Source organism: Myotis daubentonii, chromosome 13, assembly GCF_963259705.1.
Source record: "Myotis daubentonii chromosome 13, mMyoDau2.1, whole genome shotgun sequence".
Lineage (NCBI taxonomy): Eukaryota > Metazoa > Chordata > Mammalia > Chiroptera > Vespertilionidae > Myotis > Myotis daubentonii.
Genome location: NC_081852.1, coordinates 46,655,761 through 46,683,003, shown reverse-complemented (window position 1 = coordinate 46,683,003; position 27,243 = coordinate 46,655,761). Strand labels below are relative to the sequence as shown.

Below are 27,243 nucleotides of genomic sequence, written 5' to 3'. Positions count from 1 at the left end.
ATAAAACCTGAAGACCATAAACAGGAGTTAACTGGAATCTATAGCACCTAGTAAGATAGCAGACAAGAGAGGACTCTTTGTTAGATCTGCCTGCCCAGCCTGCCATTTTTTCTGACAGATTTGTGAGTTTTTGAGCTTGATAACCCCCAGACACATTCCAGCCTCTGTTTGAGGCATTGCAAAGTGATGCTTGTAAATCCATTATTGCTTATTAAACAAAGTCCATTCTCTCACATGTTTTTATTTTGTGTTGTTGTTTTTTAGTTATCCAGAAGATAGATGACATTTTTCTGTTAATTCTTATTGGCTTCATAGAGGGCAAAACTCTTTAATCAGTTAATACCCTCAGCATAACTGAATGGTTGTCCATTTTCTAATGTAATAAACTGCATGCATTTTTATATTGTATACACAGGTATCATATTTGTCTGAAGTTGATTGTGAAGCTTGTTCATCTTAACTCCTTTTTTATGCATGATAAAATATACGTAAATTTACCATTTTAACCATTTTTAGTATACAGTTCAATGGCATTAAGTACATTCACATTTTGTGGACCATCACCACTATTCATCTCCCGACCTGAAATCCTATATCCATTAAACAGTAACTCTCCATTTCTCCTCCCCTCCCCAGCCCTAGTAACCATGTTTTACTTTCTGTATTTGTGTATTTGATTATTCTAGGTGGCTCATATAAGTGGAATCATGCAATATTTGTCCTTTTGTGTCTGGCTTATTTCACTTAGCATAATGTCTTCAAGGTTCAACCATGTTGAAGCATGTGCCAGAATTTAATTCCTCTTCAAAACTGAATAATATTGCATTTTGTGTGTGTCTGTGTGTGTGTGTGTGTGCGTGTGTGTGTGTGTGTGTGTGTGTAGAGTGAGAGTACATTTTGTTTATTCATTTACCCATCAGTGGAAATTTAGATTGTTTGCACCTTTTGGATATTTAAAGAATGTTGCTATGAACATTGATGTGTAAATAGCTATTTGAGTTCCTGCTTGCAGTTCTTTTGTATATATATCAAGAATTTAAATTGCTGGATCAAATGGTAATTCTGCTTAAGTTTTTGAGAAACCACCGTACTATTTTCCATAGTGGTTGTACCATTTTACACCCCAATTTCTCTACATTCTCGTCAACACTTGCTTTCTGTTGTTTGTTTGTTTTTATAATTATCTAGCCATCCTAATGGATGTGAAGTGGTATCTCATTGTGGTTTTGATTTGCATTTTCCTAATCATTATTAAAATTGAGTGTCTTTTCATGTGCTTATTGGTCATTTGCCTATCTTCTTTGGACAATGTCTATTCAAGCCTTTTGCCCATTTTTTAATTGGGTTGTTTGGGTTTTTTGTTATTGAGTTCTAGGAGTTCTTCCTATATTCTGGATATTAATTCCTCTTCAGATATGTGATTTGCAAATATTTTCTCCCATTCTGTGAGTTGCCTTTTTACTATGTTGACAGTGTCCCTTGATGCACAAAACTTTAATTTTTATGCATCCTACTTCTCTATTCTTTTGTTGCCTGCCCTTTTTTAATTTTTTTAATTGATTTCAGAACAAAAGGGAGAGAGAGAGAGGGAGAGAGAGAGAGAGAAACATCAATGATGATAGAGAATCATTAATCAGCTGCCTCCTGCATACTTCCTACTGAGGATCAAACCCGCAACCCCAGCATGTGCCCTGACTGGGAATCAAACCGTGAACTCCTGGTTCATAGATGATGCCCAACCACTGAGCCAAACCGGCTGACCTGTTGCCTGCCCTTTTGATGTCATATCTAAGAAATCATTGCCAAATGCAATGTCATGAAGCTTTTCTCCTATGTTTTCATATAAGAGTTACATAGTTTTAGCTCTTACATCTAAGTCTTTGATCCATTTTAAGTTAATATTTGTATGGTGTTCGATAAGGGTATTTGGCTATTTTGTATTTCACATATTTCTATGAATCAAGATTCTGGAGAAGATGCAGCTTGTTTTTCCAAGAACTGTGAAACTACTCCCAGTTTGTTTCCTACTGGCTTTGTTTATCTCTAGTACATCTTGTAAAAATGGCCCTTCAAGCTCCTTGCCCATCCTCAGCTGAGATTTAGCTCCTTTCTCTCCCCAGTATGGCTTGTTGGTAAGGACCTGTCCTTAGCTGGAGAATCATTTGATATGCTTCTCCTCCCACTAGTGGCCTACACCCTGATTTTCATTCTCCTAGGAGGATAGCTGAGTCACCAACCTGTGTTTCATAAATGTGACCCTTTTTCTGTACTAAATAAATGTAGATGGAAAGTATTTAAGAGAAACTCTTGACCCCAGGCTAAGTCTTGGGTTTGGATGCTTTGAGGACATCTTGTTTTGATGATGCCTCAACCTTTTGCAGCGAGGATTCAGGATCTGGAGAAGGGGCTGCACACAAATGGATACACTAGATAAGAAATATAAATTTAGAAATTATTGGGGAGCCAGAAGGAGACCTACTCTCTAGTGGAGAGGCTCTCTGAATCTCTGCACTGATAGCTTTTTATTTACTAGAATATACATTTTCCCTTTAGCAAAGCAAACAGACATCAATGGTAAGGTTTGGTAAACAGTAAAGGATTATCAGCCAGCAGCAGGGTAATACAATGCTGATTCTCAGCCCTTGCTGAATACCAAAGTCCATCAGCCTTCTGAGGGACTTCTCACATTTATATGTTAACTACTTGTTGGTCTTAGCCTCCAGCAGATGATGCAGTGCTCCCTTTATAGAACTATGTTGACATAAAAGAGCTCTTCAAGGGGTTCTCCTCCCTACCTGGCCTACCCTAAATTCTATATACTCCTCCCTCTCCTTTATTCTTATATTTCAAATTAGGAAAAGTATTTTATTATTATTGGCTAGCGAGACCATATTAGAAATGAGTCCACACTTAAGAGGTCTGTCATGAAATTTTCACAGGTTCTTAACCTAAGGTCCAAAAATAGGCTTTAGAGAATTACTGTACACCATGAAATTGTATTTAAAATTATTTGTATGTCCTTTTTTTTTTTTTCTTAAAGAGGGTCCATCTTTCTTAAAATTCTCAACCAGTCTTTGACACTCAGGCTGCCTTGAATACTATCTCATACATTCCTTGCCCCCAAAGCCCTTAGATCTTTGAAAATGCCCATTGCGGATCTTGAGCTCCTTTTAGGCTATTCACTATTTGTTTTGATTTACAAATGGTATAACATATTGATTTATATCACTTCTAATTTCCTTATGGGCAAGAGAAGGCTTCATAGAAGAACTTTACAGGAGATTCTTTAGAGCCCTGAATATCTAGAGTACTTAGTGGCAATTTAAGATTCAAGTTAAAGCCTTCTCTGAGTATCTTAATCCTTAAGCTTTCAGTCACATTCATGACCAATTTTATTCCTTTGAAATATCCCATTGGAAAGCAAGTAAATGATTGGCCTACTCTTGCTTTCTTTAGCCTTCATTCAGGGTCACTATTTTAGCTTTTAGTATCTGTTGTGTGCTTCAGATTGTGCTAGGCATTTGAGGAATACTGAAGTATGATAAAGGACCTTTGTTCTCAAAGGATGGAATAAGTGCAAGAGATGGCTTAAGGCAACTTATTGTCAGTAGCTGACCGGTCTTAGTAGTAAGATCTGTGAGTTCAGGTTACAGAAATATCTCTGCAAATTGTGGTGGTCAGGAAAGGCCATATAGAGGGGAGAAGATTTGAGTTGGGTCTTGAAAGAAGAGGAATAGGTATTGGATAAATAGAGAGGCATAGATTATAAAACATACTTAAAGTCAGGGACCTAAAAAGGACAGAAAGAACGAAGAGTCTGAGAGTTTCTGTAAGTCTTACCCTTAGGTCCCAGGGTACCCAGACGCTGGGTGATTTAGGAATACAATTCAGTCATTTAAAGTATCACAGCTTCTATAAGCCCTAATGCACTGACTCTCATCCCTGTCCTAATTGCACTGCCTTTCATTCAATTTACAGGCATTCATCAAGGGCATAGTATGAGCCAGCCTCAATGCTAGGCATGTGATAAGACCTAATGGGCAAGCCTATCTCTTTTTTATTTTAATTTTTATTAAAAATCACATAAAATTTACCATATTAACTATTTTTAAGTGTACATTATAATAATATTAATATAAGCACATTGTTGTGCATTTTCTGTCTAGGACTTTTTAAAAATATGTATGTTTGTTGATTTCAGAGAGGAAGGGGATGGGAGAGAGAGAGAGAGAGAGAGAGAGAAAAATCAATGAGAGAGAATCATTGATCGGCTGCCTCCTGCATGCCCCCTACTGGGATCAAGCCCACAACCTGAGCATGTGCCCGTGACCGGAATTGAACCTGGGACCCCTCAGTCCACAGACCAATGCTCTGTCCACTGAGCCAACCGGCTAGGGCTGTCTAGAACCTTTCCATCTCACAAAAGTGCAACTTATTCATTGAACAACTCCTCCCCCTACTCCCCATCTCTCACCTTTGGCAACCACCGTTCTACTTTCTGTTTCTAAGAGTAGTTAAATCTATCTTGAAGCTGGTGTTCCTTTCAACCACGTGGCCTGCTAAAAATTTCTCTACATACATACTTAGGAATTTTCTGGGATGATCAGAAGGTAGTCTGCAGATACAACATATGTCAAGGACCATAGGATACTGTACCCAGATTCCTAAGTTTTCTATATTAGGAATTTTATGGAGTTTCACCTCCCATTATCTCTTTAAGTCTCCACTTTCACTAGAGCTTTAAATATTAGATTCAGAGGAGGCCTGTATAATGTTGTACATTACAAAAGGTATCTTCAAAAGTTTTATGACAAAGCAGAGTATCATTCATTTTGGGGAGCATGTTAAAGTAAATTAGGGAAATAGACAAAAAGTGCTTCCCAGCTGAATGAGTGAAGGTTGCATTGGAAGCTAAGTATTGTTTCCATCTATTAGTTGTCTTTCTAAACCTTTTTTATTTTCTCCTAGTCCTAAGATAAGAGCCACTGTAACTGCTGTGTTTACAAATCCTAATGAAACCCAGCTTTATCTTCCCAGAGAGGAATGAGATAAGAAGAGCCCTAGTTTGTGGAGCAAACATTGTTAGGGGCCCTGGGTGGCACCCATTACTTGGGAACATCTAGGAGAAAGCCCAGAAAGATCTTGGAGAAATATCCTAAGAGCTTCAAGGCTTATGAGGAAAATGGAGCCTAATACTTCAGCTTCAGAGTTGTTGGCCCTTGGTGTGCTAGTAAATGTTTAACAACTAGAATATGAGGGGATGAGTGGTGGGAAGGGGGCTGTTCTGTAGCGTTGTGTGTGAATGCTTCCACCATGGCTGCCAACGTGAAGCCAAGTGGCTCTAACTATGCTTGAAAATTAAACACTCAACTCCACAGGCCAAGTGTGCATTGGCCAGCTCCCTGGTGGCTGAGGAAGACTGGGAGAAAGGGCCTATAAAACTGTGAGTTAAGGCTTTCTCAGCAGGAGGTGGGTATGCTTCACTTTCCCCAGGGGAGCCACCTATATAAAGTTCGCCCCCAGGCAATTGAGGCCTCTGAGTAGCCCATTCTGAGAGCCCCTGTGATGATTTCTCAGCCTAGAACAGGGTCTTAACCACCATTCAAGACAGCCTTGGCAGAGACATATGCTGGAGAGCTGAGATTTCAGACTCCCACTGTAGCCATAATTCCATTTCCTGTACTTGGTATCCTGTTTTGCTACAACAGTGTACATTTTTACACTGCCTCTCTATAACCCTGAGTGATGGTTGTGGTGGTAACTCCTACTGAATGTGAGCATGTGACACAAGCTTTGGCTGTCTGACTATACCTTCCGTTGACTTTGTTTGGATTCTGGCATTTCACTTGACCTGTTTGATAGAAAAAAAAGTTTGATGTGAATTGTTTGTTTACTGGATTCACTAAAGCAGGAAAGACACAGAATCAAGCAGAGGGATAATTTTTTAAATCCTCACCCAAGAATACGTTTATTGATTTTTAGACAGAGAGGAAAGGAGAAAGAGAGAAAAACATCAGTCAGTTGCCTTCCATATGCTCCCCAAACTCACAACCTAGGTATGTGCTCTGACCAGGAATCAAATCTGCAACCTTTTCGGTGTTTGGGACAAAGCTCCAACCAGCTTAGCCAGGGCAAGGCAGTTCCATTTTTAATTTTTGAGATAAGTCCATACTACCTTTCCACAGTGGCTGCACCAACCTGCATTTCCAGTAACAGTGCACAAGGGTTCCCTTTTCTCCACATCCTCACCAGTACTTTTGTTTGTAGATTTATCTCATTGTCGTTTTAACTTGCATTTCTCTGATGATTAGTGACATTGAGCATCTTTTCATATTTCTATTGGCCATCTGTATGTCCTCTTTGGAGAAGTTTCTATTCAGGTCTTTTGCCCATTTTTTAATTGGGTTATTTGTATGTTTTGGTGTTGAGTTGTATGAGTTCTTTATACATTTTGGATATTAACCTCTTATCAGATGTATCAGCAAGTATGTTCTTGCCGGGAGCCGGTCCATCCTTGCTGTTTCAAGGGACCTGGCATATATGGCATACTGTTCTTAATATGTTTGCTCCCCTTAGCGCTGTGTGTTTTAACCAAGGTCACCTCTCCGAGAAAGGTTGTTTCCCCAGGTAGGGATTTTTCCCTGAAGTCAGGGAGGGGATAAAACCCCTCAACTAAGTGCCAGGCGGGTAATTAATCACTTTAACTACAAACAATCATGCTTAAGCTACATAATCTTTACTCCCTGGAATGGAGATAAGAAACGCCCTAACCTTTGTAATAGAGATTGATAGGATTGAATCAACTGGTATAAATACAGATGTAACAAGACAGAAAGACTCAGAACTTAGAACACAGAATTCAGAAGACAGAACCTACACGGAGCCTAGAGACAGAAGAACTTCGCTGGCGAGAGCATGCCGGAGGATCCTGGACAGGGACTGGCCTCGGAGCCTGGAGGCGGAGCCTGGCGAGAGAGCATGGCAGGGGATCCTGGACTGAACCTGACTGCGGAGATTGGCAGGAGAGCCTGACTAGAACCTGGTGACTGAACCTGACTGGAGATCCTAAGCAGAACCTCTCTGGAGATCCAGACCAGAACTTGGCTAGAGATCCTGGCTAGGCTGCTGATCAACTGAACGCTGTCTCCGTATCATTCCTTCTTCGCCGACTCCGTCTATGCCTTTGGGAACCCCTGGACCTGCTGGGGTTGGACCCCGGCATCTGGCGCCCGAACAGGGACCCCTAGGTAAGCGCCCCGCACTTGGGACGGATAGGACTCCACCGTAGGAAGAAGGTGGATAGTCTTCGCCTACTCCGTCCACACCTTTGGGAACTCCTGGAAAAGGATTCCCCTAGGTAAGCCCCCCCCCCCCATTGAGAACCCCCACACTCGGGATGGATAGGACTCCACCAGGGTGCTACAGACCCCCCTATAGAGGATAAGTAGGGTAAGAAGGTGGATAGTACAGAACTTAGATTCAGAAGATGTGCCACACTGAGTCCAAAGAAAGAAGACTCTGTATTGATTCTTAGATTGAGAAGATGTGCCATACTGAGTCCAAAGAAAGAAGACTCTGTATTGATCTTTAGATTAAGAAGATGTGCCATACTGAGTCTAAAGAAATAAGACTCTGTATTGATCTTTTAACACACATGCTTGCTAGCAGAGGAATTAAGGTTACTCCCAGTCAGACAGAACGTTTTATACAAGAAATACGTCCATGCTTTTCTGAGGAAGGAAAGGTGCTGGAAAGGTAAATGTAGAGGCATGGGAGAAGGTAGGCCCAAGGAGCCTTAGCCTTAACCCCACTGCAGCCTTTCCACCCCGGGAAAGTGCAGGATTGGCAAGTTCTCCCTGGGGTGATAGATCAGGACTCAGGTAATAGCGGAAAGCGCCAATCCTACTCTTAAAATGGATACAAGAGAGCATTTGGGGTTTTTCTTTTAATGCTTGCTTTTAAAAAATAAAAAAGGGGGAATTTGCCGGGAGCCGGTCCATGCTTGCTGTTTCAAGGGACCTGGCATATATGGCATACGGTTCTTAATATGTTTGCTCACCTTCTTGGCGCTGTGTTTTAACCAAGGTCACCTCTCCGAGAAAGGTTGAATCCCCAGGTAGGGATTTTCCCCTGAAGTTAGGGAGGGAATAAAACCCCTCAACTAAGTGCCAGGCGGGTAATTAATCACTTTAACTATGAACAATCATGCTTAAGCTACATAATCTTTACTCCCTGGAATGGAGATAAGAAACGCCCTAACCTTTGTAATAGAGATTGATAGGATTGAATCAACTGGTATAAATACAGATGTAACAAGACAGCAAGAGACAGAACTTATAAGACAGAACTTCAGAGACAGGGCTTGGAAGACAGGACCAAGAGAGACAGAGCCTAGGCACAGAACCTACACAGAACGTTCTCTAGAGACAGAAGAACTTCGCTGGAGAGAGCATGCCGGAGGATCCTGGACCAGGACTGGCCTCAGAGCCTGGAGGCAGAGCCTGGCGAGAGAGCATGGCAGGGGATCCTGGACTGAACCTGACTGCGGAGATTGGCAGGAGAGCCTGACTAGAACCTGGTGACTGAACCTGGCTGGAGAACCTGAGCAGAACCTCTCTGGAGATCCAGACCAGAACTTGGCTGGAGATCCTGGCTAGGCTGCTGATCAACTGAACGCTGTCTCCGTGTCATTCCTTCTTCACCGACTCTGTCTACACCTTTGGGGACCCCTGGACCCGCTGGGGTTGGACCCCGGCATGTTCTCCCGTTCAGTGGGTTGTCCTTTCATTTTGTTGATGGTTTTCTCTATTGTACAAAAATCTTTATCGTTTGATGTAGTCCCATTTGTTTGTTTTTTTCTTTCGTTTCCCTAGATTGGGGCATGTTTGACAACCTCAATCTTGTCAGTTAATCTGAAGGAAGAGGCTAGCTAGGGATAGGAAAGTGGATGGAGAAACAGGAAGAGTGAAAATAATAGGGCTCATTCCTGAAGGTTGGGAAAGGTCCTGGTTTGGGAAGGACCCTTTCAGTTGAGGGAAAAAAGCACTGAACACAGGGGCCTGGAGAGTTTGCTGCCAGTTTAAGCAGAAATGCCTAAGTAGAGGCTCCTGGCACAGTATGATAACTTTATAATACAAGGGAGAGAAGAGTCTCCTTATTACATCTAAGCATATCAGGAAGGTCACTAATGAGAAATACAACTTTTCTACACAGCAAAGGAGCATGGTGATTTTTTTAAGTTTTTATTTCTTTTAATAGATAATATATTTATGTGAGTCAGAATGTAAAATTTTACACACTGAATTTTAATAGTTTTTAAAGTAGTAGTTTCATTTTGTTTTTTTAAAAAGGCAAAATGAAGACTCTCAAAATTAATGTCCCAGAGCCAAGCTAGATGAATCTGAGATCACTGGTGAAGAGCACAGCTTATTCTTCTTCTCTGCCACTGTCAGCATTTTCTCCAACTAAGTACGAATTTTGAAATGCCCATCGCATAAACTTCTGGTCTTCCTCAGTCAGGCTTCATTGCCAGTGAAGCATCATTGGCAGTGCATAGGAAAAATAGTGTTGGAGCTGTAGGAATTCCAGTAGTTGTCAGCTTTTCAAGAGGTTACAGGAGATAATAATCCTTGCTTTCTTAACCTAAGAAAGATCCTATACCCCAGTTATTAGATGAGAATATACGGGTAGGACTTCCTTCTTCCATTTGATTTTAGCCACCTCCTTCCTTCCAAATAGATCTTTGGGAACTTTTTTTTGTTTCCATCAAGACCTCTTCCCAAGGAGGTAGCTTAAAACTGTATAAGATGTCCTCAGAAAAGCATGGTTTGCCACTGTGGTAACATCAGAGGCCAGAAGTGTTCCTATGCAAACTTATTTTAGTATAAGTGTTCATTGAAAGTGTTTTTGCTAAGTACACTTTGACCTTTCTCAGTGATCCTGCCCAAGGAAAAATGCAATTTTAAAAATAACCCAGTCAGCCAGAAGGGTAACTAGAGAGCCCACAGATGGGATTTCTATTAAGAACTGTCGCCGAAACCGGTTTGGCTCAGTGGATAGAGCGTCGGCCTGCGGACTGAAGGGTCCCAGGTTCGATTCCGGTCAAGGGCATGTACCTGGGTTGCGGGCATATCCCTAGTAGGAGATGTGCAGGAGGCAGCTGATCGATGTTTCTCTCTCATTGATGTTTCTAACTCTCTATCTCTCTCCCTTCCTCTCTGTAAAAAATCAATAAAATATATTAAAAAAAAAAAAAAAAGAACTATCTGTTAGGGAGGGACAGATAAGTGAGGCTAGGTAGGGAGGCAGAGAGCCCATGTTGAATTTCCAGTGAATTAGGCACAGAGATTGTGTTTTCTGTCTTCCCTCCTGAGATGTGATATGTTTCCAAGGAAAGAAACCTCAAATGGGGAGAACAAAGACATCTGCATCTTGGTTTGAGCTGGGCAGAGTGGTCCCACTGCAATAAACCATAGAGAAGGAGAAGGCCTGATATGCTATTAGTGTATCATGTTCCCCACCCCCATTACCTTGGCTGCTTTTTAGTGTGATTGCATGCTTTGCTTGTGCAGGGTAAAGACCTGGGCATGTTGGATCTGTAATTAGTGCAAAGAAAAGCTTCACAAGGAGTGTCTAGGGCTTCAACCAAATAAAGTCAGAGAGGTGGGGCAACTGCCCAGGGAAATTAAAGAAAGTCACTGTCACCACTCCTTTAACCAACTGATGGTCTCTCGCTAATCACCCACTGTGAGGTTCATTATCTGGTCCACCTTGCTGAAGGGCAGAGCCAGTTGGTCAGATCAATAAATCTCAGGGCAGTAGAGAGCCCTTGGTAACAGGCTTGGAAGACATGGATAGACAGGGAGAACTGCCCGACTTACATTGGTTCTAAAATTGTCTTTGGCCCTGAAGTATATGAGATGAAAATAGAAAGGGGAAAAAAACTTCTATATTCTATATGCAGGGTGCCTGTATAGAGGAAATAGTTATCTTTTAAAAGGTATTATCTTTTTTAGTGTAAGAGATTTGTGTCCATTTTTAGGTCCTTATTTCCAAACATATATATTGGATAATTGTGCCCTAGAGAGATATGCAGGTTGTCCTGGACAGAAAGTCACTGTAAGCACCCAGAGAGGGATGCTCACTCAATGAAGTCTATGACTTTATTATCAGGTTGCTATCTCTTCTAATTCCTGTGCTATTGGCTTCTTTTCTTTTTTCAACTACTTTGAGCTAAAGTGTTCTGAAAAAGAATGAATTCTTGCCTTCCAAGAATATCTCAGATCCTGCTTTGATATGAGAATTATCTGTTTCTGGGTGTTCTTGGTTAGTGCAGTCAGACAAGGAATAATGGGTGCTCTAGCTTCAAGTTCCCCAGATTTTATTATTTCTTTTCTGTGCAAAAGTACAGAAATATCTGCTGTGTGCCAAGCCAAGGGCTATAAAAATACAAAAATCATACTTGCCCCTCCTTGAGGACTTCTTGGTATAAGAATCAGGATCACTACTTTCTTGCTTAGATCTTTTCCTATGTGCTTCCCTGTAGACCTCCCTCAGTGATATATTTAGCATGCTTACAGTAGCCCCACCTGACTCTTTACAAACCTAAGGAGGACAAATAAACCTCCCTGTTCTCCTTGTACCCTGGTGAAATACTGCCTCATTATAAATCCATAAAAGGTTGGCTAATGACCCTTATTTGGAGTGAGTTTCCACATGGAGAGCCATATCTTTTATCCCTGCCTCAGTTTCATTAAAAAGGCAAAAGTAGAATCTTCATTAGTTATCCATGGCATAAGTCCCTAAGCTTGGCAAATGATTTTGCCAGAAAGTCCAATTTAAGTGCACTCACTTAAAAAAAGCAACAGCCCTGACTGGTTTAGCTCGGTGGATAGAGCGTCAGCCTGTGGGCTGAAGGGTCTCAGGTTCGATTCCAGTCAAGGGCATGTACCTTGGTTGTGGGCACACCCCGGGGGGTGGGGGAGGAGGTGTGCAGGAGGCAGCTAATCAATGTTTCTCTCTCATTGATGTTTCTAACTCTCTATCCCTCTCCCTTCCTCTCTGTAAAAAATAAATAAAATATATTTTTTTAAAAAGCAACAACCCAGCTGAATATTATTTCAAACATTGTTGATTGTTACCCAGAGTCCATTTCATTTGTCAGGGAAGAATGCCAGTGGTGAAGTGGAGGGGAGGAGTACCATGAGGGGAATCCTTGACATTGTTGAAACACTGAGAACTCCTAGTTTAGAGTGACTGATATATCAGTCTGAATCATTCTTGCCCCAACCAAAAATGAAATGGTAAGACCAAAAAATGACATAAACCTCCCCAGCTGGTGTGGGTCAGTGGTTGAGCATTGACATATGAACCAGGAGGTATGGTTCGATTCCAGTTGGGGCATGTGCTGGGTTGCGGGCTCCATCCCCAGTGGGGGATGTCCAAGAGGCAACCAAGCCATGATTCTCTCTCATCATTGATGTTTCTATTTCTCTCTCCCTCTCCCTCTCCCTTTCTCTCTCTGAAATTAAAAGAAAAAAAAGAAGAAAAGAAAAAAGACAAATTTACTGCCATGGCATTTTTTTGACTAGTCATGATTTACTGGACTTATTTTTTTATTTAACTTTATTGAGGTATAATTAACATATAATAAAATATATTTATGTAACCACCACCACCACCACCACAAAAAATAGCCTGTTAAGATTTTGATTGGAATTACATTAACTTTATAGATCAACCTGGGGGAAAATTGACACTAATAATATTGTTTCATTATCATTATGAAATTTCACTGTTGTTCCTGATAAATTCCTTGTTTTGAAGTCTCCTTTGTCATATATGAATACAGTAAATCAACTTTCTTTCAATTAGTGTTTTATAACCCATCATTTTATCTCTTCTTTACTTTCAACATATTTGTCTTTGTATTTTACATGGATTTCTTTTAGACAGCCCATAGTTGAGTTGTGATTTTATATCTAGTTTAACAATCTCTGCCTTTTAATTAGTGTTACATTTAATTTATCAATATGGCTGAGTTAAAATCTGCCATTTTTTTATTTCTCCCATCTGTTCTTTATTCTTTTTTGTTTTTCTGCCTTCTCTTGGATTGAGTATACTTTTTAGTACTCCATTTTATGTCCACCATTGGCTTTTTAGCTATACCTCTTCATTTTTTCATTTTTGTTTTTTTAGTGTTTGCTCTAGGGCTTATAATATGCATCTTTAAATTTATCGCAATATACCATCAAAATAATGTTCATGTAACATATATGACTTCATGTAACATACAATAACCTTGCAATAGTTTATTTCCATTTGTTCCCCCTCCTGTCCTTTGTACTAGTGTTGTCATACAATTTTCTTCAAGGCTTGTTATAAATTTCACAGTACATTGCTATTATTTTTTGCTTAAAAGAGTCAATTATCTTCTTTCCTCATTTTTAAATTTGGAAAAGTTCCTGATAGTGGCTATACAACCTTGATGGGAGAGGGCTTTGCCATGTGCCTGAAAATTTGCTTAGTCTCAATCGCTGTTGGACTGAATTCCCAGCCGAATGAGAATTAGAGGACAACTAAGGAAAAGGATGTGACCTGACAGCAAGCTTGTGTTCATTACCTTCTTCTCAGTTTGATCTGACATCTTCAGTATAATCTATCAGGGGAGATTAGTTAAGGCTGCCATCAGCCCACTCCCAGTCCGGACAACATGTATGGCCTTCTCTGCTAGGCTGCCAAATGAGGATGGAAACCACGAGATAACAATAGAGATACTTACTGAGACTTATTATAAAATAGGAAATAACATGGAACATAGCAAGAAGATTGTAGTGGGAGGTAATGGAAAAGAGGCTATGGAATCAGAAACCTGGGTTCATAAAACCATCATTTACTAGTTATATGACCTTTTATCTGTCTGAGCTTTGGTTTCTTTATCTGTAAAATAGTCATCGTTATTATCCATAATATTTTCTAATAATAGTATGAAGTTTAGAGATAATATATTCCCTGACTGATATGGCTCAGTTGGTTGAGATTTGTCCCATGCACCAAAAGGTCGCCTGTTGTATTCCTGGTCAGGGCACATGTCTATGGTGGCCTCAATCCCCAGAAGGGGGTGTGTGTGAGACAACCGTTTGACGTTTCTCTCACATCCATGTTTCTCTCTCCTCCTCTCACTTCCTCTCTAAAATCAATAAAAACGTATTTTGAAAAGAGAGCTAATATGTAAAATAAACATAAAAATATAAGTGATAACATCTAGCAAATACAAAGGTGCCAAATGAATGCAGGCTATGGGAACAAAGAAGAAAAATGAAAAGAGAAAGTATTTGATGTATTCAAATAAGTTGAATCAGGTGGTTAAATGGTGGCCAGGAGGGTATGGAATTAACACTAATATTTGAGGATAATGACATGGAAAAGGCAGCCATACTTCTTTTTGGCAAAGTGTTAGCATAGGGATAAAATCATAGAAATAGTAATTTTGCAAGGAACCTTTGAAAGCACTTATCTAATTCATGGCCTTCGCTTCACATGTGAAGAAACAGATGTCCAGAAAGATTGTAAACTACCCAAAGAAAAAAGCTGGAATTAGAAAACATGCAGGGTTCTTAATCCTCATCCACGGTTCTTCCTGTACTGGCAGCCTAGTCTAACTTGGGGCACGTTCCTGAGTTTACGGGCCAAACTCGGTCTCTTAGAGAACAAACTTCCAAGGAAATCAAATTCTCTTCTAGGAAATGGCAGGCATGATCTATGGAGAGCTGGGAAAGTAACCTGGTAAAGGCTGGTTTGATGTTTGAGCTTCAACGATTTCCAGGTCCTCAGAGCTCCAGGGCTTCTCAGTTTCCACCAGTAGCAGGTGAAGACCCTGCTCAGCCCTGTCCTAGTTGGTAAAACCACCAGCAAAACTTTATAGACCACTCCAAATTCATTATCAGCAAAATCTGGTTTGGGTTGCTATTTTAATTACTTAATACCCATTTAGAGGCTTGAAATTCAGAGGTCTTTAATTTATTGGGCTTCTTTAGCCACAGCTGTCAGGTGATCTCCAGGCTTGGGTGGATGGGTGTTAAAAGGATTCAGTGAATCCCTTCTACAGGAATGCTCCTACCTCAGGGCCAACTTTCCATTCTCCAAAAGAGTCTGTAACTTCTCTGTTCCCATTTCCATGCTCTTCTGTTTTAATCTAGCCAAATCCCTAATCATAGAAAAATTAATCTCTGGATGATTTAAAACAGACATAATAGTTTAAAGGAAGAAAGAAGATGAAGGCTTTTAAAGGCTTTTTCATGATAATCCCACTACCATGTGATCTAGTTCAGATATTGATTCACCAGTTAGAGAGTATGATATTTTGGCCCCATTTCTTCCACAAGGCAGGAAAGTACAGCTTGAGAGATCAAGCTGTGAAACCACAAACAAGAGCACCACCAGGCATAAGTCTAAACGTCGCCCTTGCTTCTCTCTCCCATCAATTAGAGGAAGCTCAGTGGTTACTGCTTATTCTGCAGACTGATGATGAAAAAAAATAAAGATTTTGTTCCATAGAAAGTTGATTTGGAACAAACCTATCCATGTGCCCACAGAATCAAAGTCTGAATAATCAGTTTTGCTCTCCATACCATGCCTCTAAACCAATGGTTCTCAACCTGTGGGTCACGACTCCTCTGGCGGTCGAATGACCCTTTCACAGGGGTCGCCTAAGACTATCCTGCATATCAGATATTTACATTACGATTCATAACAGTAGTAACATTACAGTTATGAAGTAGCAACGAAAATAATTTTATGGTTGGGTCACAACATGAGGAACTGTATTTAATAAAGGGCCAGAAGGTTGAGAACCACTGCTCTAAACTGTTTGTTGCTCTAGCACAGCGGTTCTCAACCTGTGGGTCGCGACCCCTTTGGAGGTCGAACGACCCTTTCACAGGGGTTGCCTAAGACCATCGAAAAACACATATATAATTACATATTGTTTTTGTGATTAATCACTATGCTTTAATTATGTTCAATTTGTAACAATGAAAATACATCCTGCATATCAGATATTTACATTACGATTCATAACAGTAGCAAAATTACAGTTATGAAGTAGCAACGAAAATAATTTTATGGTTGGGGGTCACCACAACATGAGGAACTGTATTAAAGGGTTGCAGCATTAGGAATGTTGAGAACCACTGCTCTAGCATAATGTCCTATCTCTAAAAGAAATAGTGCTGATCACAGAGTAGTCCTTCAGTAATGGTCAGTGGCAAACGGGACTGCCAGAGAGGAGAAGATCCAAGTAGTTGCAGGCAATTTTTATGGTAAAAGCAAAATAAGATCTCCTTGTCATCCATGGAGGAACAACGAAAGTCAAGCATACCTTTTCTCAGCCAGGAAAACCAAAACCTTTTTCTTGCCCTGACTGGTTTGGCTCAGTGGATAGAGCGTCGGCCTGTGGACTGAAGGATCCCATGTTTGATTCTAGTCAAGGGCATGTACCTTGGTTGCGGGCACATCCCCAGTAGGGGTGTGCAGGAGGCAGCTGATCGATATTTCTCTCTCATAGATGTTTCTAACTCTCTATCCCTCTCTCTTCCTCTCTGTAAAAAATCAATAAAATATATTTAAAAAAACAAACAAAACCTTTTTTTTCTACTACCCAATAAACGTCTTCAAACTCAAAGGAAGGTAACTTTTCCTGTAAAAATGAGAATGACCTACTCAGGGCATTGCCTCACTCCCTTCTCTGGATTTGTTAATAGGGCTGAAATGCTCTATGATCTTGACAAGAAACTGAAGAGACATTGGAGCTCTGATCTTTCGTTTTCTCTGAAGGGAGCTAATATAGCCTCCCACATTCCTTTACTTTACTAAAACCAGACCTTCCCCAGAACTGGTTATGGATCTCCCAATGAGGAACAACCCTCTTTTCTCCCAGAATCAATAAAGGTCTGTCCCTAACCTTGTAATTTCACCAGTCTAAGGACAGGCTTTCAGTGGCATTCTCACAACTAAGTTATTGGACAGCTTGGAATGGAAATTATGATGACAGAGAAGGAAAAGGCCAATTCTTCTTCCTCCATAATCCATATTTATTCTTCCAAATTTAGGACTAGTTAAAAATAAACAAGAAGCACTGAAGCCCTGGTAAGTGTGGCTCAGTTGGTTGAGCGTCGGCCCATGTACTGAAAGGTCGCCAGTTTAATTCCCTGTCAGAGCACATACCCAGGTTGCAGGTTCAATCCCTGGTTGGGGTGAATATGGAAGGCAACCAATTGATGTTTCTCCCTCCCCCTCCCCCCTTCTTCTCTCTCTCGAATCAGTGAAAGGCATATCCTTGGGTGACGATTAAATTAAAAAAGAAACACTACAAAGATGTTCTCCAAGAAAATACCGTGGTGGATCACCACTGGGTCTAGCCAGGGGTGGGCAAACTTTTTGACTCGAGGGCCACAATGGGTTCTTAAACTGGACCGGAGGGCCGGAACAAAAGCATGGATGGAGTGTTTGTGTGAACTAATATATATTCAAAGTAAACATCATTACATAAAAGGGTATGGTCTTTTTTCTTTTTTTAGTTTTATTCATTTCAAACAGGCCGGATCCGGCCCGCGGGCCGTAGTTTGCCCACAGCTGGCCTAGACTCTGAAAAAGAGTTTCAACCAATAGCTAGTAATTTTTAAGATAACATTGTTAAGGGTATAGCTCTAGATTCAGCCTTCCTGAACTCATATCCTAGCTCTGCCACTAACTAGCAGAGTGGAACTGGGTGAGACTCAGTTTTCTCATCTGTAAAATGGGGATGATAATGTTTATCATATAGGGCCGATAGTGAGGATTAAATAAGGAAATGCATATATAAGGTGCCAAGCATACTGCTTGATACACAAAAAGTGCCTAATAACCTTAGCTGTATTATTATCTCTTTCATTTGAATGACTCCATGAATAACTGCTTTCTAGGACTTGAAATTCCAACTCCTGCCATAAATGAGCAAACGCTCTCCTCCCTGACTTTCTGGAAGAGACCTGTCTTTTACAGGCTTACCAATGAGGGATATACTGTGGAGGAAAGAACACATGCTTTAAGGTTTAAACATCAGCAGCTGGAGACAGGCAGAGTGGCAGGCTCTCTCCTGGAGAAACAAACATGCTACTACTATTGATTTCCTCACTGAAATTGTGTCACAGCTTGATTCTCGGCACTCTGAAGTAAGAGACCCACTGTTACATTATAGATTTTTCATAGCACCTAACAGTCCTAAGAAACAGTAAACATTCAACATACTTGTAGACTAATTTAGTAACACTCAGGCCCAACCAAAAAGGAAAGGAATCTCTCATCAAGGTCACACAATAAGATTAGAGTTAGGCCATTACAGTGCACCCAGCACTGTTCTCAGCACTCTGATAGTTTCTAAAGCCCTCAAAGCCATTTCCTGCCTTTAAGGAGCTAACAAGCAAAATGGGGGGTCAAGATAAACCACCATGAAGGGCATGCCCACAGATGTAAGCACATAATAGGGTTCAGCCGGTAACACTAAGTGTGGATTGGAGTCAGCTGCAAAACTAACCAGTGAATAGGCAGCCAGGTTGAAATCATGTCACACCTTTTAAGACAGAGAAAAGGACGGAATCCAAGGTCTCTTCTATTTTGTCTGCCACCTCCTCCACTTTACATTACTGTGTCAGCTAATTCTGAAGGCAAGATTCTCCATCAGCGAGCAGGGCCCCTGAGACGTCAGCTGTAGGGACAGCCATTACCTCTGACAGGTCTGTGACTCTGGCACTGACAATTTAGGCTCCGCCTCAAAGGCAGATTGTTCAGGCTCAGCTCTGATGCTGAAAATAAGTCCTACAAAAAGGATGAGCAGCCCTAGCCCGTTTGGCTCAGTGGATAGAGCATCGGCCTGCAGACTAAAGGGTCCCAGTTCGATTCTGGCCAAGGGCACATGCCTGGGTTGTGGGCTTGATCCCCCCACCCCAGAAGGCAGCCAATCAATGATTCTCTCTCATCATTGATGTTTCTATCTCTCTATCACTCTCGTTTCCTCTCTGAAATCAATGGGGGGGAAAAGGATGAGCAAAAGGTTAAAAGGATGGGAAGTAATGTTACTTTACTCCCAAAATACACAATCCATAGTTTTAATTTCTTAGAAACCAGGTTTGATCCATTCTGAACTGCCCTTGTGAGATGTGTTCAAACTGAGAAGAAGGTAATGAACACAAGCTTGCTGTCAGGTCATATCGTTTTCTTAGTTGTCCCCTAATTCTCATTCGGCTGGGAATTCAGTCCAACAGCGATTTGAGATTAAGCAATTTTTCAGGCACAGTACAAAGCCTCTCTGACATCAAGGTTGGATAGCCATTGCCAGGAACTTTACCAACTTGACTGTTCTCCTTTGCTGCTGTCTTCAGGGTAGAAGTTATTTCCCATTTTGAAGGCTCTGTTTTAAAAAATGGGGCACAGGCTCTTGAATAGACTGTGAGGAATGTCTATTGTGTGTGCTAGGGGGAGGGTGTGAGTCTGTCTGAAATTTAGTCAGCAATTTTGAACTAACTTGGTGCACAGGGACCTCTTTCCTTCCTGATCCTGATGTCACCATGAGCCTCAGAATCTGTATGATGCAAGGCTGGGCTCTGTGGGTATTTCTGATCAGTTTTTCTTCAGTATAACTTGTATCCCTTTGCACTACCAAGATTGGTAAGGTTGGCAGTGGTAGGTACTGGGTATTCGCTAACTTTTGACTGATACATTGCCAGTTAACTCAGGACAATGTGGTCATTATGGGAAGCCTGCTTTCATATTGAACAGAGAAAGTAGATTTTCTCCTCACCAGAATCTGCCATATCCTGAATGAAGATGTGCAAGACCCTCCAGGCTTATGGTTAACTTTATCTGGGGATAAGCAGAACTGCCAAATGCTCATTGTCACCAGAAAGAAGCTTTCATCATATAATTAATAACGATTTATTGCAGTGGTTCTCAACCTTCCTAATGCCGTGACCCTTTAATACAGTTCCTCATGTTGTGGTGACCCCCAATTTCATTGTTACAAATTGAACATAATTAAAGCATAGTGATTAATCACAAGAACAATAGGTAATTATATATGTGTTTTCCGATGGTCTTAGGCGACCCCTGTGAAAGGGTCGTTCGACCCCCAAAGGGGTCACGACCACAGGTTGAGAACCGCTGATTTATTGACTATTCATTATGTGCCAGACATTGGACAATCATCTCTTTTCATTCTCATATCAGCCTTATGAGGTAGTGTTATCTCCATTTCACAGATAAGAAAACTGAGGCTCAAAGACATTATGTGTATATGTTTACATAGCTAATTAGTGGTCAATGGGACCAAAATTCAGGTCTCTCTGACCTTAAGGCCTATGTCATGCCCTTCCCCTCCAGAGACCTCATGGGAGGGGTTTAGGTTCACCCCGCTCCCCCCCCCCCCAGTTTGTTCTCCCCTAAACTGAGGCCTTTTGTGTCTTCCACTTAAATCCAGAAGATGTTCCTTTGTGATGAAGAATCATTTATGCACATAGGATCATTGAGATAGCTTGAAATGGGCTGTGAAGACAGTTACTCTTGAGTCCCAAGAGCTCTCCAGGTAGTTGTTTAGTCATTGGGATGATAATGTTTCCATCAATTGTATGTTACTTTTAGTAACTCAAAATTTTATTTCCATCTCATTTTAGGAAGACAAATTCAAGTTCCATTTTATAGAGAGAAGAGCTAAGGCTCCAAGAGGTTAAGTGAATTGTCTGAGATCCTATAAGTAAGAGTGGGACTACCAGTTCTATTCTGTCAGGCCTCTTGCCAGGACCCACGTTTCTGTCTGATGAGGGTCTCGGGGGTGGGGAGCAGGTATGGACTCCTTAGAGAGCATGTGGCTTACAGGTGATTTACTGACTTTGGAGCTACTTTGAGCTGAGGTGGTAAGCATGGTTCTAGGAAGCCCACAATCCCAACAGCTGATGACAGAAGGTAGGCTTGTACTTGGAAGATGGATTAGGGAGGCATCTCAGCCAGGATGAGGCCAGGAAGCCAGAGACCAAGGCTGAAAATTATGGTAAAACCTAAGGTCGTTAGGCACAAGTGCTGCCCTTGCCACGTCCCAGGCCGTTGTTGAGTGTGAGGTCCAAACGGGACATGTTCCTAAAGTGTGGAGTTACAGAAGGCAAAGTCCCAAACTAAGTCCCGAATGGGCTAGAGCCCTGACTTGAGCTTAGAATGCCTTCTTTTAGGAATTTAAGAGAAATGATGAGGGCAGGAGATGGCAAAGGCTTGGTGAACTGAAGGGCAACTTTCCCTTGGGTAAAAGGGGGCAAAAAGAAGTAAGGGCTGGACAGAGGAGAGCTGGGATCATGCACTAAGTCCAGCAAGGCCTGTGGTTTTCTTCCAAGGGGCTGGCAGTGCAGGGGCCTTGTTTGCTTTCACCTCCCTGCAAAAAAAACAAATGAAGCTGTTCTGGCAAAAGTCAACTTCACTGGAAAAGGAAAAATCCCTGTTCTGAGTGAGATCTCAGAGCTTCCATTCTGCCCTGGCAGGAAGAGAAAGTCCAGGTGATCAAGGCAGCCTTGCCTGAGGTGTGAGGCTCTTGAAATGGAGAGTCTCTTGACATCCTCACCTTCTCAGTAATTGGCTTTAGCATGGTATTTGTCTTTTGGCAACTGACACCCTTCAGGAAAGGCTGAGCCCATGTTGCCGAGGCTGCCATTGTTCAGGGTTTGGGCAGCATGTATTCTTCTATTCTGCCTGGTTTCTGGGGGCTGGTTCATCAGGCGTTCGGCTTTTTTCCGGACTTGAGCCATTCACTTCTGAGCCAAGACCTTGGCTGTAGATATTCCAGCCTTAAACACAGCCCAGGTGTATAAAAGGACCAGGTTACCCCGTGGGCGATTGCCATTGCTGGGTACTGGCCCTCCTCCTGTCAGAGCTTTCAAATGGAATTTGAAGCAAGAGAGCCAGCTCATACTGGGGTCTTGGGATACATCGGCAAAATCACCTGAGGAGCTCTGGAGTAGTGATCCTAGAGCCTAGGCCAGACTTTTGTCCCTTCCCCCCAGACTAGGGTACACAGCCTTCCCCGTGTTCTCCATCCATACTCTCCCCTCAGGAATTCTTGGCAGGCAGAAGTGTTTGCTACCAAATGAAGTCTGCCCTGGCACAAGACTGAATTGCTGAGAACAGCCCAGAGGCACCTTTGCGCCCTTCAGGAGTTTATCCTTGATCCCTCTGACCACTCCTGACTCCAGCTTATTCCCTTCACCCTTATCTGCTGTTAGAGCTAAGCCTCTCTCATTACTCATTCTCCTAAGCTTCCTACTGAGCGGGGAGCTCTCCATGACATCATAGACTTCCCTCCCAGGTCAGATCAAGTTGCAAAATAGCTACCACCCAGATTGTCAGAGTGAACAGTCATTTCCTCTCCTGGTCTCTCCTTTTTGCCGAGCTCATTTCTTCTAATTTGATGTAGTGCCTTTCTTCCTAATTGTCCTTGCCTTTAATTCATGGTCTTGTAAACTGAAGTCACATCAGGACCAGCTATGAGAGTCCCTTCCTTTTGGAACAACAGAGATCCAAGGTTCCTGGAGTCAGTTGAGTCTGAATCCCTACCATACAGTCAGAGAGAGGTATGATGGGGGAGAGACCCACATCAGAACAAACGATGAGGTTACCTCTAGCTTAGTCTAGAAAGTGTTCTCTACACCCCAAAGCTGGGATACCCAAAAGTTCGATCCAGGCAATAGATAGGAAAGACTGAGTTGGCATTGAGAGATGAAAACAAGTGGCAGATGGTGCTGAGGAACATCCCAGAACTGAAGAAATATAGTTCCCAAAAAGGAAGAAGGAAGGATACATTGGCAAAGTCTTACAGAGCTGCTGTGGCAACCTGGCCAGAGAAAGCTGCAGGATGTGGCTGAGAACACATTTCTGGTCTGGGGACATTGGTGAGCTTAGATGCTCACTATTCCGTCACCTCTTTCATGCTCTTTTACCACAGGCCTAGTAAACAGCCTTGGTGGCCAGGCTGACTAGTCAGGAAAAGTGGGGAACGGAAGAGATTAGAAAGTGATCCTGGAATCCTGAGGAATTGCTCCCCGTGTTTAGGGATTTTTTGTTAAGTAGTGAGCAGTGCAGTAGGGCAGCAGGAGGGGCATGCATGGGGCCAAGTCACCTAGGGTTTGCCTGTACTAAGCCATGCCTGGCTCTTGACCTCCCCCAGGTGCTGGAGGTAGTACGAGCCAACTATGACACACTCACACTGAAGCTGCAGGATGGCCTGGACCAGTATGAGCGCTATTCGGAGCAGCACAAGGAAGCTGCCTTCTTCAAAGAGCTGGTAAGTCTGCCCTGCTCCATCTCCATCTGTGTCTTCTGGGGACCCTTTCCCAACCACTGGGTTCTACTCTGCAGCTGAGTGTCTAGAGAACAACTGCAGTATTCCAAAGGCTGATGAAGTGTGCAAACTTCTCTCCCAAAGCAGCGCAGGACCAGGCAGTGAGAGAAGACATTCCCCAGGGTACTGGTACCAGGTTGGGAAGGGTGAGAAGCCCGAGACAGCACTGCCCACCTCTCTTCTGCAGCCATAGAGACAGCCCTTGCACAGCTCCAGCTGGGCCTGGGGTTTGACATGTGTTCCCAGTGGCAGCTCTGGCTCATTACTCCTTATCCTGTCTAGAGAGCAACTAATAAGAATAATTGATTCTTCTTATGCAGTCACTTTCTAAATTCCTAACTGGTTCCTGGTCTGAGTGTCCCTCCCCCACCCCCCAAACGGAGTTCTCTAGTCTTCACTCTCTGTCCCTACTCCCACTTTCCAATCACTCAGCTTCCTACAGCCTCCATCCATGGCCACCTGGAGCAGTGAGCATTTGCTCTGCCTCCTACTCCACCTCCCAGTCAGCATCTCTTCACAGAACTGGCCTCTCCCTGTTGATGGTCCCCTCCTGCACACTGCTCAGAGCTACTCTCAGGAAAAGCTCAACCTCCCTGTAGTCCTGCCACTCGGCCTGCCTGGTTGCACATGAATATCCCGGCTGAGGGCTGAGACCAGGATACACAGGCCTCTGTGCCTACTTCCCATGTCCTCAGACCTCCCACTGCTGGCAGAAATTGCATCAGCCCAGCTTTCACTATTCTCTGCTGACTGAGTCCAAGATGAAGATTCTGGATTTTATTTAGCTCATCTGTCTTGAACTAAACACAGCCCAACTCTGACCCTAACTTGACATTTCCAGGATTTTGGACTTCCCCAGGGTGAGGAAGACATACTCTGGGTTGAGTTAGCTGGTAAAAAGGGAAGCCTTTAGTGTAAGGAAATAGAGTATTTTTATGGGGTAGTTGGCAAGTCTTTAAAGTGATGGAGAATTACTGGGGTCAACTTAACAAAGAGACTAAGTTATTGGGAGATGGAGATGGTTGTGGAGGAGAACATTAGAGGAGCTCTATCTCAAGGCTCTTTGACACTAGCTGCTACCTTACTCAGCTCTCCTTATACCTGTACCTCTGGCATAGGGGAGCAGAGACAGTCTGGTAGGGTTGGAGCTAATGAGCTTGAGCTGCTTGCTGTTTGCCATGCCTCCTTTTCCTCTGCTCCCAGCCTGACGACTACATTATCTTTCCCATAGCAAAGCAGAAATTGAAGGAAAACTCCCTGGACTTTGGGGCCCAGCAGAGTTACCCACTCTTTTTCTCCTTCCTCCCTCCTCCCCTTTTCTCTCATACAACATTCACATCTATTTCCTATGAATGGAACTCTTCCAGAGTCAGCTTAGCCCTCTGACCCCTTTTCCATCGATCTTTTCCCTGCTGACACAGGCACCACTTCCTGCAAGGTTCTGGGTCTGTGGGTGGAAAACATGTGAGGTGAGCAGGAGGGACACAGCAAGGGCACACTCCAGACTTCCTCTAAAGTAGGAGCGCATATTTGTGGTATGGAAAGAGGGCTGGACTAGGAATTAAGAAACCTGGGTCCTGCCCCAGGCCTGGGACTCACTAGCCATATGGCCTGATCCTGGTCATTATCCTCCATAGATCATACTCCTGTCATCTATGCCAGATAAGGCCTGCATCTCTAAACATTCTTCCCAACCCAAAAAGGTAGATACATACAAATGGAGAGTGAGAAGACTAGAAATGCATCCAAAAGGGGCTAGTTCCAGAGTGTGAGCCCACTAGCATCAGTTTCTCCTCCATCACCCTGTGCAAGGCCCAGGCAAGGACAAAGGCCTGCCCTGTCCTTACTTGTCTGTGCTGCTTCCACCACTTTAGGTGCTCAGATCCTCCTCTCACATCCACGAGAGCTTCTGTCTCCCAGTCTCCTTTTCTTCCCCCATCACCGAGCTGTTTGCTCATTTGCCTGCCGGGATGATAGCTATTAAGGATTTATTTCCTGAGAGAAACTTCTAGCACTGAATCTTGGCCTTGTGCCTCAAACACTGCCCTCTACTGTTTGTAACAACTCTCTCTTCTTTTCTCTCTGCCTGTGTCCTCCTTCCTATCTCCCCCCACCCTTTCCCAGGTTCGATCCATTAGCACCAACGTCCGGAGAAACCTGGCCTTCCACACACTCAGCCAGGAAGTCCTGCTCAAGGAGTTCTCCACTATCTCCTGAGACCAGCCGCTGACTGCCCTTACCCATGAGGCTTTTGGGCTGGAGGGGGAGTCAGAGGAGAGGGGGCTGTCCCCAAGGTTGGAGAACAACACAGACACCCAGTTCTCTCGGTGAAGGCCATGCTTCAGGGGAGCTTGGACAGCAGAGGCCAGAAGGGGCAAGCCAGGGATAATCTTATTTGGGGAGGGGTGGGTGGGCACGGAGAGAAGGCTCCCTGGACATCCTTTCACATTTCTAATCGCAATTACAGGTTGAGGCTACTGACCAATTTTCAGGCGCTGTTGGGGCAAGCCTTAGGGTGATGCCAATACCCTGAGGATCAAGGGCTCTCCAAGGCTTCTGAAAACAGACAACTCTCAGATGTAGGTGGAACTAATTCTGCTTCCTTTGGCCTGGGGCTCAGCTGGACTTGAAAACTGTCTCCCCTGCCCCTGCTATCACTCTGTCCAGTCATTAGGACTCTTAGCTCAGGCTTAGGGTAGGGTAGGAATGGAGTATCTTCTTCTGTTTTCTAAATCCAAAGCTGACTTATCTGGGAGACTGAAGATTAGAATCCACCCAGTGCTCTGCTGTCCAGGCATCACTTTCTGGATTTGATTCTTGGTACCGGCAGTACCTGTTACCTTTCCCCTGCCTTCTACCCATGGACTCATCACACTTTAGGGTCACAACTTTAGCTTTTCATTTTCAAATCTGTTTTAAACTGTCTTTAGGATGTTTGTGTGAAATAAACATTGACAGGTTTTCTGGAGCCCTCAGGTGCCTACTTAGCTGGTTCCTTTTCCAGCAGCCTCCCACCTCCCTAGCCACCCCTCCTCTGGGAGCCCTGCCTGCCTCTGCCTGGCTCCCTCCACGTGTTCCACCCCCTCACCCGGCTGTTGTTTACATCCAGCCTGCCTGAGAATTTCCTCTGGGGAGGGATCTGTTTCTAATGTGGTTTGGTGCCTAGGATGGCGAGAACCTGCTGGGGGCACAGTACCCTCCATCTGAAAGAGGCCAGGTGAGCATCATGGAGAGGCCATCCCGTCTACCCACATTGTAGGTGAAGCCACAGGCAAGACTCCTGACATTTGAGAATTTGGCCTGTGATTCCTCCTCTGAACGGCCTCCATAGGACTACTGTAGGCTTTCCCTACCCAACAGCTGCCTCCTAAGTAGCTGCTGCTGTGAGATCCTCCCTTTCTAAAACACTTCCTAAAGCCTCAGGATGGCAGGGAGCAAGCAGCACAGGAAGAGTCTAGGAGTGAGTGCAGGGACCTCCCTGGCTACTGTTCCACTTAAACTTCCAGGGAGGATACTTGCCCCCAACCCCCGCTTGGCACCAGGGTTCTGCCTCCAGCATTGAGCAGATATGCACTATGAATCCAGTACCAGAGAATCCACCAACATGCTGCCATGGACAGGTGTAGATTAAGAGATCAGCAGCTGGGTCACCTCTGCTCACTAGATGGATAGCTCAACCTGGGGCATTTAGTGGAACTGGAGCTGGAAGCTGGTGGCAAGCTGAAATGATTAAAAATTGATTTGTATGGGACAGTCTTTTTAGTGTCTTTCTTTTTCCTTAATCTCTTACCCAGAACTCATTTCTCAAATACAGTGTTAAGGTAATTTCCAGGTAC

General features: G+C 43.2%; 1 protein-coding gene across 2 annotated transcripts in view; it reads left to right on the top strand.

The window, feature by feature from the left end:
• The window catches only part of ARMH3 (armadillo like helical domain containing 3), a 175,387-nt gene extending 148,229 nt beyond the window's left edge, over positions 1 to 27,158 (top strand). For both annotated transcript variants that reach the window (XM_059661188.1, XM_059661189.1), the window contains exons 25-26: positions 23,234 to 23,350; positions 25,532 to 27,158. In XM_059661188.1, the coding sequence (XP_059517171.1) occupies positions 23,234 to 23,350; positions 25,532 to 25,624 (210 nt within the window). In that variant the 3' untranslated portion in view covers positions 25,625 to 27,158. The remainder of the gene's footprint in view (positions 1 to 23,233; positions 23,351 to 25,531) is intronic.
• The last annotated feature ends 85 nt before the right edge of the window (positions 27,159 to 27,243 follow it).